Source organism: Sinocyclocheilus rhinocerous, unplaced genomic scaffold (assembly GCF_001515625.1).
Source record: "Sinocyclocheilus rhinocerous isolate Xijiao unplaced genomic scaffold, SAMN03320098_v1.1 scaffold1152, whole genome shotgun sequence".
NCBI classification, from domain to species: domain Eukaryota; kingdom Metazoa; phylum Chordata; class Actinopteri; order Cypriniformes; family Cyprinidae; genus Sinocyclocheilus; species Sinocyclocheilus rhinocerous.
In genome coordinates, this window is record NW_015625590.1 from 385,708 (window position 1) to 401,550 (window position 15,843).

The following is a 15,843-nucleotide window of genomic DNA, read 5'->3' on the forward strand; positions in this document are numbered from 1 at the left end:
CCCTCCCATAGACAGCAAGGTAACTACCACGTTCAAGGTTCAGAAAAGTACCAAGATGATCGACAAAGTAGTCCGTGTGACATCAGTGGTTCAACTGTAAAGTTACGAAGCTACGAGAATACTTTTTTTGCGCAAAGAAAACAAAAATAACGACTCATGGTACTGTCGTGAACGTGCGTCCAAAGTGACGCAGTAGAGATGAACATGTGGAATAAAGTAATTATTTTTGTTTTCTTTGCACAAAAAAGTACTCTCGTAGCTTCATAATTTTACAGTTGAACCACTGATGTTACACGGACTACTTTGTCGATCATCTTGGTACTTTTCTGGACCTTGAATGTGGTAGTTACCTTGCTGTCTATGGGAGGGTCAGAGAGCCCTCAGATTTCATCAAACATTTCTTAAATTTTGTTCCGAAGATGAACGAAGGTCTTACGGGTTTGGAACAACACGAGGGTAAGTAATTAATGACAGAATTTTCATTTTTGGGTGAGCTAACCCTTTAACAGTATTACTAAATGATCAGCGTTTTTAAAGAATAACTTTAAGTTTGAAGTGAGTTTTAAGTGAAGCAATGTAAAATAAATGTAAAGTAAATGTAAATGTAAAAATAAAAAGCAACTGTACAATTATCCATTCAATACTGACTATTAAAATTCATTTTAATTGACTAATTTTTATAACTGGATGATAATGATGGTACCATGCATTCCTTGTTTGTTACTGATCAAAGAACAGGCAATGCCAACATTTCAGACACAATATGTTCAGGAATGGATTCACACACATCTGCATACTGTACCTAAATAACATACATCCTTGACAGTCAAGAAGAAAGTTCTTCTTCAAACTCAATGCATACTTTGAAAGTACAAGAATTTGCATTACTTAGCTGTGGAAGGCAGACAGGAAGATGTTTGAACTTCATCAAGAAATGCATTAATTTGCTTTGCTTCCTCAACCACACCTCCAGACATTTCCAATTTCCCAATCAGCCACTGTTTGCCTGAATCAGAATTGTAACTGGCACTTATTTAAAACTGAACTATTGTCCTCAGTATTGGCTTTTCTCCGTGGAGGAAATGGGATTCCAAAGTCTCAGAGCCACAATGAGAGCAGTCACTTTGGTTTGCTTCCGGAAACCAAATTTATTGTTCATGCATGCGTGCCGTTTTCTGCCTGAAGGTCTTTTCGTTGCCAGGTCTTCACAACATTTCCTGCACATCATGCTCGTTGCCTCAGTAAGTAGCGAGCTGTGCACATTACGTGATAATATTACTAATATTTATTTCATTAATTACACATTCAGAGTGTACAAGAAGTAATTTGTTGTACTCCATATACTCCACAACTTGATAATGAACCTACAACTGTTAATCAAAAGAGAGAATGCATAAAGAGAGTCAGCAATTCACAAGTGTGAAGCAAACAAAGCGAGTTATTAGTCATTAATCCTTCCATAAATCACAAAGGCACACTGATATTTATCAAATGGACACTCAGAGGAGCCCTCAAAGCTGTTCTGAGAGAATTATATTAATGACATGCATTAGTTAGGACAGACTTGCAAACCACTGCCACTTGAATGGTGTTCCTGACATTTAAGGATAACATTCAGTGCTATAGACTATTGGCTGCTTCTGCATTCATTCGGCGTGCATTAATTCCCTCTTGCGGAGTATAGACCCTGCTGTGATGATGATTAGGACCACAAACAGTAGGGACACTACATAAAATCTAATCTAAAACATAAGTCAATCACAGATCCCTTCTAAATTATGGCTGATATTAAGCCTGAACTACTCTCTTGACATTTCATTCGAAGTGGATGAGTGGATGCTTTTAAAACACACTAAATTTCATGGCTCTATGAAGCTAATAAGACCTGAAGGGAGCATGACATATCTCTTGAATAAAAGTACCTCTGCTCATCTTTCACAGCACTTCACATTCTCACTTTGGAAGCAGGTGGCTAACATGGAGAAAAGTTTTTTCTGATGACCTGTCAATATAAGAAAAAAGGAAAACTTTAGAGAAGTAGCCGTCAAGATGGACTTAGCTGAGATCGACAGACCTGATAATCACATCAAGAGTTTGTTGTTAAATGTCTATGACAGGTCTTCTGTGCTCTAAATAGACAAATATAGATCGCTCAAAAGATCGAAACAGGATGAAAGTGCAGTTCGATGACAACAAGTTGTGAGCAGACTAGAATTTTATGATTGGAAAAGGTATCACACAGCGTGACAATGTCTCTGCTTAGGCTGTGAACCCTTCAGAACTGAACTGATCTGAATGCTGTTTAAAGTCAAAATGAAATGAAAATTCATATTTTCTAACTGCATTTTATGGATTTGATTGTGACTGTGTCATCCATACGTTTCACTTTAAATTAAATGTAACTTTTAATTTTTTATCAAAGTGACACACAAGCCTTTACGGGGGAAGTCGTGGCCTAATGGTTAGAGAGTCAGACTCATAACCCAAAGGTCGAGTCTCATACCGGCAGGGATTGTAGGTGGGGGGAGTGAATGTACAGCGCTCTCTCCCACCTTCAACACCACGACTGAGGTGCCCTTGAGCAAGGCACCGAACCCCCAACTGCTCCCCGGGCGCCGCAGCAAAAAATGGCTGCCCACTGCTCCGGGTGTGTGTTCACGGTGTGTGTGTGTTCACTGCTGTGTGTGTGCACTTTGGATGGGATACGTTTCACTTTAAATTAAATGTAACTTTTAATTTTTTATCAAAATGTCATAACTCGTAAAGGCTGTGACACACAAGCCTTTACGGGGGAAGTCGTGGCCTAATGGTTAGAGAGTCAGACTCATAACCCAAAGGTCGAGTCTCATACCGGCAGGGATCGTAGGTGGGGGGAGTGAATGTACAGCGCTCTCTCCCACCTTCAATACCACGACTGAGGTGCCCTTGAGCAAGGCACCGAACCCCCAACTGCTCCCCGGGCGCCGCAGCAAAAAATGGCTGCCCACTGCTCCGGGTGTGTGTTCACGGTATGTGTGTGTTCACTGCTGTGTGTGTGCACTTTGGATGGGATAAATGCAGAGCACTAATTCCGAGTATGGGTCACCATACTTGGCCACATGTCACTTCACTAATGTTCACACCAAACCAATGCAACAAATCTGACTGTGTGGACAAAAGTGTTTTTCAAATATTGCTTAGTGCACCCAAAAATGTACCATAGTTTAAAAAAACCTGTTATGTAAGGGATAATGTACATCCAGCCGGTTATCGCAGAATAACCCGACAGGGTGAACAGGACCCCGACGCGAAGCATAAGTAAATAATTAGACACGAAATATTGATTTGAGTTGAAATATTTGAACGCAAAGCTTCCGTGAACACAGCAGCTGCGAGCAAGCGGCAAGTTCAAACTAGACGGACATTTAAGGGAAACGGTAGAGTCATACCACTTATTACACAATATTTCATAAATAATTATGGCGATAAAAGATTTAAGACGAAAATGTTTTTAAATCTTATAATCCATTACAGCGTACAAAACAATCGTTGCATAATGGTAGCAGCTGCGTTTGTATGAAACAAGAGAGCGAGTCCGCGATACCAGGATGACATTAAATAATTGTACACAATTTTGAATCGAGTTTGAATATTTTATTAGCTAAACAAACGCAAAGCTTCCACAAAGAGAAAATGTTCCTAGCAAGAGTATAGCGCTGACTTCAGTTACCCGGATGAGCTCGTGTTATCAACTTTTACCGGTAGTTATCGAGGGATAAAATACCACGGAATGTCGCGACTGACCAATCAGAATCAAGTATTCCACAGAGCGGTGTAATAAATTGAGTTAATACATGTAAAAACTAGGGGTTGCACCGACTAATCGACTAGTCGACTTCGACTCGACTTTCATCACATAAAAGTCGACTTCAAAAAAATCAGAAGTCGTTCAACCCCTAGTAAAAACACACACCAAGACATTCTCACCAGTGAAAGGTTATCCCATTTCTTTGTGAATTTAAATTTGTGGCATCTTGGAAAACGCATTGATTTTAGTGAGTGACGACACTGTGAAGACTACAGCCAACGGTCAACTAGAATGTACGTTTGCATCTGCGTGAGAGGAAACAACTGTCTATATAAACAGATGGCAATAGTCTATATTCGTCACGAAAAACCAAAACTGCAGACATACAAACCCTAAACAAAGCAGTGCTTGCTTATTTTGAATATGAACCATATTGATCACTTTTATCAATTTAGATGGTCATGTTGTTATGAGAATACATGCATGTTGGTATGTTCAGGTAAGATGACGTAAAATTAGAACATTTTGCTCTGGATGCCCTCTTCGTCATTTGCTCCCTTTCATCACTTTTGTTCTTGTACACTGGTTTGCTAATCAGTACAGCCAATCAGAGTGATCAGTCATATGCCTGATGCTGATTCAACATGCTCAAAACACGCGGAACACTACGCAAAAACCATCGGCTTGGTGTGTCACAGACTTTTTTTTCCTTTTAAATACTCCGTTTCATTTATGTCATAATACAGAAGAAAAGACCTCTTGCAACTTTTAATTAAATTTCAATTTCTGAATTTAAGTTAAATTTGAACTAAGGTACAAAACAGCATAAAGAATTGTAATTCAGATTTAAGAAAGTAAAATTAAATGGAATGAAATTCAAAAAGAACCTTGGGTGGTGTGTAAGTGTAGTTTTTAATAATAATAAGTTTAATAATAATTTAAGTATATTCATATTCAATGTTTAAAATGCTGTTATCTATATATTACAATATATTTATATTAATTGTATTATATAGGCTATTTAATTAACTTTTTTTTACACTTCATGGACCATGGAGGAAAAATATCTAGCCTAAGCATATAACTGTAAATTATGAATCTGAATTAATGACTTAATTTAGTAATTATTTTATCATACGACTTTGAAAAGTCATGAAATATTAACTTGATACATATAAAGCTATTAAATTGACCCTTTGCTCTCTGACCCCAAACAAAACATGAGCTAAATTAAGATTTTTGCTCAAGTTTGGTTTCTGTGCAGATTATGTAAAATTATTTTACTGTCTCCAGTAAAATGAATAAATAAATATCAAATCATAAAACTTTGTCTTAAGTATTAAAGTAGATTATACTGTCCTTTTAGAGCAGGTAAGTTGAGAGAAAAAAACATGCATTGGCATTTCTTTGCTCATCATAAATGCCTAGTTTGTCTCCATCTCCCATGGCTTTCAATCCCAAGCCAAATCCTAAAACTGCCTCTCACTGATAAGCAGAACAGAGCGCAAGTATTCACACCGCCAAGGTGATTTCTTGCCATCCATGGATTCCTGCACTCCCTGCATAACTTTAGATAAGCATTTGACAATCACATTTTCAGACAGTGAGTACTGATGTGTTTATCTTTTTAACTGTCAGGTGTAAACAGCACTTTTATCTTTCAAAACTGCTAGCTTAAACTGTCTCCTGACTCAAGCGAAGGAATAACTTCTATGGGAACAGAACAACATCTGTGGGAAAGACTTAAAGGAGTAGTTCACTTCCAGAATAAAATTTCCTGATAATTTACTCACAGCCATGTCATCCAAGATGTTCATGTCTTTCTTTCTTCAGTTGCAAATAAATTAAGGTTTTTGAGGAAAACATTGCAGGATTTTTCTCCATATAATGGACTTCAATGGTGGCCAATGGGCTGAGGGTCCAAATTGCAGTTTCAATGCAGCTTCAAAGAGCTCCATACGATCCCAGCCAAGGAATAAGGGTCTTATCTAGTGAAACTAGGGCTGGGCGATATAGCTAAAAAATGTATCAACGATATAATGTTTCATATCGTTCGGTATTGATAATTATTGACATTTTTTATAACCTTTTTTTAAAACAAAAAACAATAGAAATTTTTTTTTACATTTAACCACTGTATTTTTAATTTAACCCAATTTATTGAGACAAACAACACATATTTTTTGTTTTAACCACGTCTGGTCACAAAAAGAAGTATTTCAAACACTCGACTATGTTATTAACTTAATTTGGAGAAAAAGCATGTACATAAATTATATCTTTGTTGGACAACAGTTTTGTAAACAGGCTCATACACTTATGTAATGCGTGAATTTGCGGACGCGCATCATGGAGCTATAGTGCAAGACGAGCATTTGTGGTTAAAAAGTACATACATTTTAATTTTTTTAAGAAAATGAGACCCTTATTCCTCGGCTGGGATCGTGTAGAGCCCTTTGAAGCTGCACTGAAACTGGACAAGATGCGCGTTAAATATCGCATGCGATTTATCGTGCAGCCCTAATTTTTTTTCATGTTCTCATATAAATCTTACAAAGACCATTTTTTTGTTAAATGTTAGATTTTCATCATAAATAATTACTAGTTTTAATCTGCAAAAATTAATTTTATTTTCAATTATTTTTTATTCTATATTTATTAAAAATTCTTCTATTTTTTCTTTCCTTTTGTAAGGATAAATTTTTTTTGTTACATTTTGTCACAAAAAATACCAGATTTTAATTTGCAATAATCAATTATTTTTATTCTATATTTATAAAAATAATTTTTCTTGTATTTTTTCTTTTCATAAGAATCTTAGTGAGATAAATGTTTTTATTAAATGTTAAATTTTTGTAACAAAAATTACATTTTAATTTGAAATAATTAATTCTATTATTTTTATTCTATATTTATCATTTTTATTGTATTTTTTCCTTTCCATTAGACTCTTAGGAGGATACATTTTCTGTCACAGAAATTACTAGGTTTTAATTAGCAATAACTAAAAAAAAATGCAATTTTATTATTTTTTATCTCTTTTTTCCTGGAATAATAGAGCTAATTTAACAATTTAAATTTAGCTATAATTTAACTTAACCATGATGACTAAGAATACTTAAAGGGTTTGTAATTTCTTAATGATGCTTAATGAAGACTATCATAACAATTCTTGCCATTTTAACCAAACCTCATGTCAGTCAGCTAGACAAAATTCACAACGAAGCTGCACTGAAACTGTAATTTGGACCTTCAACCCGTTGGTCACCATTTAAGTTTATTATATGGAGAAAAATCCTGGAATGTTTTCCTCAAAAAACTTAATTTCTTTGCGACTGAAGACAGAAGGGGTGAGTAAATGATCAGGAAATTGCTTTTCTGGAAGTGAACTAATCCTTTAACAAAACACCTGCTGGTTATTTAACTTTTCGCAGTATATCTCATCAACTAACAAAACATCTTTGATGCACATTGGCTTTGATGGCTTTGTTTTTAGTTGTGCCTCACATCAAAACTGCAGTGGCCTTTGACTGATCATTTCTTTTGCCTGCAGGTACACACAAAAGATATGTTGTCTCTTAAAGTTTTATTCTGCACATCATAAATAATACAGTAGGACAGCGCTGATATCCTGACATAGACTATACATCTTCATAAGACCTTAAAACAAGAAATTCCTTACAGGGGATAAAATATGAAAATAGTACAACATATTTTAAGTCAGATCAGGGCTCAACAGAATTTTTTTCTACTGTCCCAGTTGGGACTGGTTGGGCAATCTGCACTTGCCATGTTTTCATTTGGCAGGAAAATCTATTCTATTCTATTGTTTTTTCTACATTGTTTATATTATTTTTTTCTTGTATATTTTTTTTAGGGCTGCACGATAAATCGCATGCGATATTTAACGCGCATCTTGTCAGTAAAGCCGGTTCTGTAATCAGCGGTAAATCTCCATCATAAAAAAAAATGCAATTTTATTATTTTTTATCTCTTTTTTCCTGGAATAATAGAGCTAATTTAACAATTTAAATTTAGCTATAATTTAACTTAACCATGATGACTAAGAATACTTAAAGGGTTTGTAATTTCTTAATGATGCTTAATGAAGACTATCATAACAATTCTTGCCATTTTAACCAAACCTCATGTCAGTCAGCTAGACAAAATTCACAACAACAACGTTCAATGCATCACACAAAAACAAGGCATAAAAACAAATGGCCAAGACTGACAAATGTAAGATGTAAAGATAATGCAAAACTGGCCCAATAGAGCAGGTGACGGTTTTGACCTGAAACTCCCTCATGTGCTTTAGACCAGCGGGCCCTTGCTGTTGAACTCTGCAGGTGCTAGTACTAAAAGTAGGTCAGTACCCCAAAATATTAGCAACCACAAGTGTCTTCGAACAGCGAGGTGTATCTTCTGTGCACATCAATAATTTCATGAACCGTTATGTCTGAGATTCTTCAGCATATGTCATGAATTTGGAAGAATCCACCTTTTCCCTGCAAATCTAAACAAATCGAGGCACTTTGAGAAGTGGCAAATGCCTCAGTGGCGAAACAGAGACAAAATAAGAGCTACTGATAATATTTCTTATCAGACACATAGCACATTTTTGCCTGTGGTTCAGGTGTTAGCTAGACACATTAGGTTAGTGGGATCCACAGGCTTTTTACTGTAGAAACAGATGAGGTGCTCAGTCCAACAACCTGAATTGCATTTGCGTGCCTGGCATGAAGGCAATCTTACATCAGCTGCAAACACACAATTCATGTAACACAGTCGGGTGGTTGTAAGTTTGATTTATGACCTTAATATCCACAAATGTCCATAGTAAACCGTCTTTATAGGCATTGATCAGTACATTAAAGCAGTTCTATCTGCACTGGTGCTCTGTATAAAACGTGTAACGTTACTCATTTGCCTGGGCTACATCTTCTTCCAACAATACTTCAGATTTTCACATCTACTCCAGATTGTTGTTCTTCACACTCTTGCACATCACTCTGTTCAATGAATTATTTACAGTGACGACCAGAAACTCTGGAGGTGGCAGTTTATTCGCTGTAAAACACTTATGATGCCCAAAAAATGTTGTCAAGACAAGCAGCTCACTAAGTTTTCGAGACACAATCAATCAAACCTCCAATGCACAAAAATGCTGTCTAGACAGGCAGCTGTTTTGAATCAACCAATCACCTATGATGCCCAGAATGTTGCCTAGGTAGGCAGCTAATCCATTCATTCTGTCTACTAGACAACTAAGTTTAAAATACCATGCATGCGTTACATATTTAGACATTTAATTCATACAACTGTCAAATGAAGTTGTAAACATCTATTTAAAAGCACTCCTCATAACTTGACAGAGTATAGCAAAGCTGTTACGAGAAAAAGGAAGTGTCATTTGTGGCAGCTAATTTAAAATAGGATAATACCCTTGTCACTAGTAACAGTTTATTTTCAGCATGTGCTTTTCCATCTGTAAAAGATAAAAATAAAAATAAAAACCTTTTTAGAACGCTGCTTTTCTCAATCAAACAAACAGTAACAGAAATTAACCTAAGCTGAAAAACTTCCTTTTGGTAAATGAGTAGAGACATGCTTACCAAGCGACCAAAGCAAGAAAAATCGGGCAACACTGTATCCCTTTTGAGAGTTTTTGGAAAGCATGGTAGAAGAAGCGCGGGTAGCGCACGCTGCCAGCTCGCTGTAAATGTGCTGTAGCAGAGGGTTTGCACTGATCCTGTATCCAACACTCACTGCTGTGTGTGCCGATCATTGCCCAGCTTTGTTTTGCGAGGACATTTCCTGTTGAACGCGCGTCTCAGTGTGTCCCTCTAGTGGCCACACCGCTAACTACTACAAAAGGGGCAGTGCTTGGCACCAACATAACAAGCGTGATTAAAATGTTTTTTAAAGGGATAGTTCACAAAATATGATAATTCTGTCAGACATAACGGCAGAACAGCTTCATTCACTTTAAATGAAATATGGCAAAAGATGACAGGACGCGTAAACGATCAGCTTCAGTCATGAAATAAACTCTTTAAAATGTTAACCTGAATCCCACTTTCGATCACAAACCCAATAAATTACATAAAAAACGCAATTTTACCGAAATACTGAATGGTATATTGTTATATAATCTTTATATTAAGTTATAATACTACAAACTGTCGCGACTATCACCCTAATTAGCCTACATTTATGAAGTCTTTTCTTCGCGTGAAATATGCGAACTGACACTGAAATATTGAACTTGTCCATGTAAAAACAATGTTATAATATAGAATTTAAAAAAGTAAACATTTGACCCTCCGAACCACATTAAACTCCTCGTCAAACGTAACGATTCTGTTGTTAGATTTGTGAGAACTGACACTGAAATATTAAACTAATCGATTTGAAAACAAATGTGATGTAGAATTTTAAAAAGTAAACATTTGTATGACCAAACCACTATCACTAATAAATCTGTCTAGATAATGATAAAATGACTAGAAATCAGATTTGTTCAACGTAAGATATTGAACTGGTCAATTTGAAAATATGTAGAATTTAAAAAAAGTAAACATTTGTCTCGCCGAACAAATAATACATCTCTCGACGCCATTAAAATAAGGACTGGAGATCATATATGTGTGCTTTTAATCCTTATAGCGTAATCTCGTACGGTTACCACAGCAACCCATCCGACGCTCCGAGCTCTGAGTAAACTGCGCCGAAAGCTCTGGAACTGTCAACTCGTCGCAATCGCACTGTGCGGGCTGGACCGAGCAGGGCCGCCTCTGCTGCGGTTGGAAGTTTCTGGAAAATTCGCTGAAAAGCGATATCAAAAAAAGATTTGCATGTGCAGGGTAAGAGTTGTGGAAGTGTACATAAGACCGTAAGCGTAAATTAAATTTGCATGCGCAAGAGAAGCTTTGTAAAGGTGTATATTGTTATATAATCTTTATATTAAGTTATAATACTACAAACTGTCGCGACTATCACCCTAATTAGCCTACATTTATGAAGTCTTTTCTTCGCGTGAAATATGCGAACTGACACTGAAATATTGAACTTGTCCATGTAAAAACAATGTTATAATATAGAATTTAAAAAAGTAAACATTTGACCCTCCGAACCACATTAAACTCCTCGTCAAACGTAACGATTCTGTTGTTAGATTTGTGAGAACTGACACTGAAATATTAAACTAATCGATTTGAAAACAAATGTGATGTAGAATTTTAAAAAGTAAACATTTGTATGACCAAACCACTATCACTAATAAATCTGTCTAGATAATGATAAAATGACTAGAAATCAGATTTGTTCAACGTAAGATATTGAACTGGTCAATTTGAAAATATGTAGAATTTAAAAAAAGTAAACATTTGTCTCGCCGAACAAATAATACATCTCTCGACGCCATTAAAATAAGGACTGGAGATCATATATTTGTGCTTTTAATCCTTATAGCGTAATCTCGTACGGTTACCACAGCAACCCATCCGACGCTCCGCGCTCTGAGTAAACTGCGCCGAAAGCGTCGCAATCACACTGCGCGGGCTGGACCGAGCAGGGCCGCCTCTGCTGCGGTTGGAAGTTTCTGGAAAATTATGAAGGTAGAATGACGTCAAAAAGATTTGCATGTGCAGGGTAAGAGTTGTGGAAGTGTACATAAGACCGTAAGCGTAAATAAAATTTGCATGCGCAAGAGAAGCTTTGTAAAGGTGTAAATCGTGTTTCAAGCGCAAGAAAAAAATATTTGCAGCATTTTACTGTTACTCGTAAGTGTAATTCATGTATTGTGAAACAGCAGCTTCATGCTAACGCAAAATAAATATTTGTTTCTTCATCACAAATCTCCTCTGCAGTGAATGGGTGCTGTCAGATTGACAGTCCAAACAGCTGATAAAATCATCACAATAATCCTCTAGTAATTGAAACCACTTCAGTCCATCACTTAATATCTTGTAAAGTGAAAAGATGTAAAATATGAGTAAGTAAAATATGAGTCCTCTATCCATAATGATGCTTTCTCCAGGGAAAAATTTCAATTTGAATCATGAGAGAAATATGCACAGATCAAGAAAACAGCTTAAACCAGTTCGAAATGGTGGATTTTGATGTGAGAGGACAACAAGGGGATGGAATTTTTCACTGGAGGAGGCATTATTGTGAATTATGGACTCATATTTCGACCAGAAGCTAAGGTTTAAAGTTAAAATGCCTTGATTGATTTGTTTCTTCCAAACGCACAGATTTTCACTTCACAAGGCAGTAATTGATCGTTTTCAGTCACGTGACCGGCTCGAAGACCTGGCGGGCAAAACATCCATAGAACTGAAGCACAAGCCTGTCGATTTTCTATCTGTTCCAATCCAAAAAATATTTAGATCAAAAGAATAAAACAAAGATATGTGAACAAAATGCAAATACTGGCCATTAGCAGTCCATATAAATCACCCACCGCAATATTTCAATCACTAAAAACAGCGGGACATTTTAAAACGTTTAATGTAAAAACACTTAAAAGTGCCTTTAAAACGGTGATATTAAAAGATCAAATTCAGTACACACCTTATTGCTGATGCGTGCTTTATCCAAGCAAGCAAATGAGTCCAGAATATGAACACAATGCGCTAAATGGTTAAGCGTCTTATTTATAATTGTTTTCTATGGGAAAACATTTAATATTAAACTTTGCGCATTGTGTTTATATTCTGGGTTCATCTGCTTGCCTGTACAAAGTATGCATCCTGAATAAGGTGTACAGTATACTGAATTTGGCCTTTAAATATCACTGTCTGTCTTACTACATTACTACTTAATGCAAACCTCGTAAAAATAACTGGCGGTCAGTGGAGGAAAGCCTTGTTTCGCCCTCCATGTGGGCATTCCTGTAAGGGTGTGGCATCACGTGAAAACTATCAATTGATGGACTGGAGTCCAGGCAAGCAAATGAGCCCAGAATATGAACACAATGCGCTAAATGGTTAAGCGTCTTATTTATAATTGTTTTCTATGGGAAAACATTTAATATTAAACTTTGCGCATTGTGTTTATATTCTGGGTTCATCTGCTTGCCTGTACAAAGTATGCATCCTGAATAAGGTGTACAGTATACTGAATTTGGCCTTTAAATATCACTGTCTGTCTTACTACATTACTACTTAATGCAAACCTCGTAAAAATAACTGGCGGTCAGTGGAGGAAAGCCTTGTTTCGCCCTCCATGTGGGCATTCCTGTAAGGGTGTGGCATCACGTGAAAACTATCAATTGATGGACTGGAGTCGTGTGGATTACTGTAATGTTTTTATCAGCTGTGTGGACTCTCATTCTGACGACACATATTTCCTGCAGAGGATCCATTGGAGGGAAATGATGTAAATTTCTCCATATCTGTTCTGATGAAGAAATAAACTCATCTACACATTGAATGGCCTGAGGGTGAATACATTTTCAGCACATTCAGCAAATTTTCATTTTTGAGTGAACTATCCTTATAAGTATTTGGGACATATGTGTCATGTGGTTATTTTTGGAAGACAGAATAACATTTTGACTTTCAGTGTCTTGATTAGGTCATGTACCTCGACCAGGAGCACCATTTCAGCATCGAGCAGGTCACAGCTATGTTGTTGACCAAATTGAAAGACATTGCAGAAGCTAATCTGCAGAAGAAAGTGGTGAAGTGTGTCATCGCTGTACGTTTTTGCACTAGAGCTGTGAATATTACAAGAAATCATTTATTTTCATGATATTTAATGGATACCAGAGGCATGTACAAGAAATAGAGGCTTTTAGCTCATTAGAAATTCCCCCAAAATTATTTATATTGATGATAATGTATTATAGTAATTTTTAGTCTTGTCATGATTATATTTTAGACAAAAGACCTTGCTTCATCATCATACAGCAGTACATTTTAACCAGGCCTGTTTTAATTTGCACGTAAACCACAAATGTGGAAGACACCAATCCGATGGTTTGTTTGTGTCATTTCTTTGGCCATACAAATGATTTTGTCACGCATAAATCCCCTCATTCTTCACTGATTCAGAAAGGAAGTCTGTGCTGGATGCTGCCAAGATTGCCGGCTTGAACTGCCTGAAGCTAATGAATGACAGCACTGCAGGTATCTTTTTAATTAATAAAACTCACAACAACAGTGACTTTGCCACATCCGAAGCAATCTTGACAGTGTCATTTATCATTCCAGTGGCGTTAAGAGTAACAGTAAAATGCTGCAAATATTTTTTTCTTGCGCTTGAAACACGATTTACACCTTTACAAAGCTTCTCTTGCGCATGCAAATTTAATTTACGCTTACGGTCTTATGTACGCTTCCACAACTCTTACCCTGCACATGCAAATCTTTTTGACGTCATTCTACCTTCATAAAAATTCGCTGAAAAGCGATATCAATGGGTCGCGAGTAGCCTACTAAAATTGTGTGCGCGCTCTCGATTACCGACAGTGACCGGACAGACACGGACAGGCGGGTTTGTTTATTTGTTTTTCTGACATGAACGCACCGCTCGGCGTCCGGAGGAGAGTCCAGGATGGCTGTCGTGGGCTTTGATGTGGGATTTCATTTCAGAATTGCTGTATTGCTGTGGTCAAAAGAGGAGGAATCGAGACCGTGTCCAATGAATTTACAGACAGATGCACGCCGTAAGTGGATGCTGTGTTTGCTAATTGTATAATGAGATAAAGCCTTCATTTCATGTATCTTCAGTGTATCAGATGAATATTGATACTCTACGTGTGAATATCCACCTAAACTGAAAGTCAAGTATAAGTATCATTAAAGTCTAGTTGCATGTTTCCTCTTTTCATACACTTGTCAATGTAATTCCAAAACATCTGAAACATGTTCATGTGAGCTAAAATCTGTCATTTGAATCCCTCAAAAGCTTAATATGCCTGAACACTTTCTTTTAGAGCTTTTATCATTTAATGCAAAGAACAGGACCATTGGTAATGCTGCAAAAAGACAGGTAGGCTTTCCTGTTCTCATCTGTGATGATTATGAATGAAGCAAAAGTGTGCTTAGTTAGGTGTTATATTACCATTCATATGTTTTTACCTGTTCTGGATGATAACCAATACTGCAAGCACAGTCTCTCATTTTAAGAGACTACATGGCAGATTGTTTCAGGATCATTCTGTGCAAGCAGAGAAGGCTAGTTTACCATATGACCTGGTACCACTAAATGATGGGAAGGTTGGAGTCAAGGTAAACACTGTGTTCATTAGTCCCATTAATGTATCATTTAAGGTGTAGATGGGTTTGTTTCTTCATCACAAATCTCCTCTGCAGTGAATGGGTGCTGTCAGATTGACAGTCCAACCAGCTGATAAAATCATCACAATAATCCTCTAGTAATTGAAACCACTTCAGTCCATCACTTAATATCTTGTAAAGTGAAAAGATGTAAAATATGAGTAAGTAAAATATGAGTCCTCTATCCATAATGATGCTTTCTCCAGGGAAAAATTTCAATTTGAATCATGAGAGAAATATGCACAGATCAAGAAAACAGCTTAAACCAGTTCGAAATGGTGGATTTTGATGTGAGAGGACAACAAGGGGATGGAATTTTTCACTGGAGGAGGCATTATTGTGAATTATGGACTCATATTTCGACCAGAAGCTAAGGTTTAAAGTTAAAATGCCTTGATTGATTTGTTTCTTCCAAACGCACAGATTTTCACTTCACAAGGCAGTAATTGATCGTTTTCAGTCACGTGACCGGCTCGAAGACCTGGCGGGCAAAACATCCATAGAACTGAAGCACAAGCCTGTCGATTTTCTATCTGTTCCAATCCAAAAAATATTTAGATCAAAAGAATAAAACAAAGATATGTGAACAAAATGCAAATACTGGCCATTAGCAGTCCATATAAATCACCCACCGCAATATTTCAATCACTAAAAACAGCGGGACATTTTAAAACGTTTAATGTAAAAACACTTAAAAGTGCCTTTAAAACGGTGATATTAAAAGATCAAATTCAGTACACACCTTATTGCTGATGCGTGCTTTATGCA

General features: G+C 36.6%; 2 protein-coding genes across 6 annotated transcripts in view; one reads left to right on the forward strand and one right to left on the reverse strand.

The window, feature by feature from the left end:
• Positions 1 to 9,643, reverse strand: part of LOC107756277 (beta-1,3-glucosyltransferase-like) — a 74,055-nt gene extending 64,412 nt beyond the window's left edge. For 4 of the 5 annotated variants that reach the window (XM_016573335.1, XM_016573317.1, XM_016573301.1 and 1 more), the window contains exon 1: positions 9,403 to 9,643. In XM_016573335.1, coding sequence (XP_016428821.1) covers positions 9,403 to 9,466 — 64 coding nt within the window. In that variant the 5' untranslated portion in view covers positions 9,467 to 9,643. Of the gene's footprint in view, positions 1 to 1,922; positions 1,948 to 9,402 lie in introns of those variants that run through there. The other variant, XM_016573327.1, reaches the window with a different exon arrangement.
• Positions 9,644 to 14,224: 4,581 nt separating this feature from the next.
• LOC107757117 (heat shock protein 105 kDa-like) overlaps positions 14,225 to 15,843 on the forward strand; it is a 3,806-nt gene continuing 2,187 nt past the window's right edge. Inside the window, 4 exon segments of the mRNA XM_016574502.1 lie at positions 14,225 to 14,377; positions 14,380 to 14,466; positions 14,735 to 14,789; positions 14,888 to 15,027. Coding sequence (XP_016429988.1) covers positions 14,351 to 14,377; positions 14,380 to 14,466; positions 14,735 to 14,789; positions 14,888 to 15,027 — 309 coding nt within the window. The 5' untranslated portion in view covers positions 14,225 to 14,350.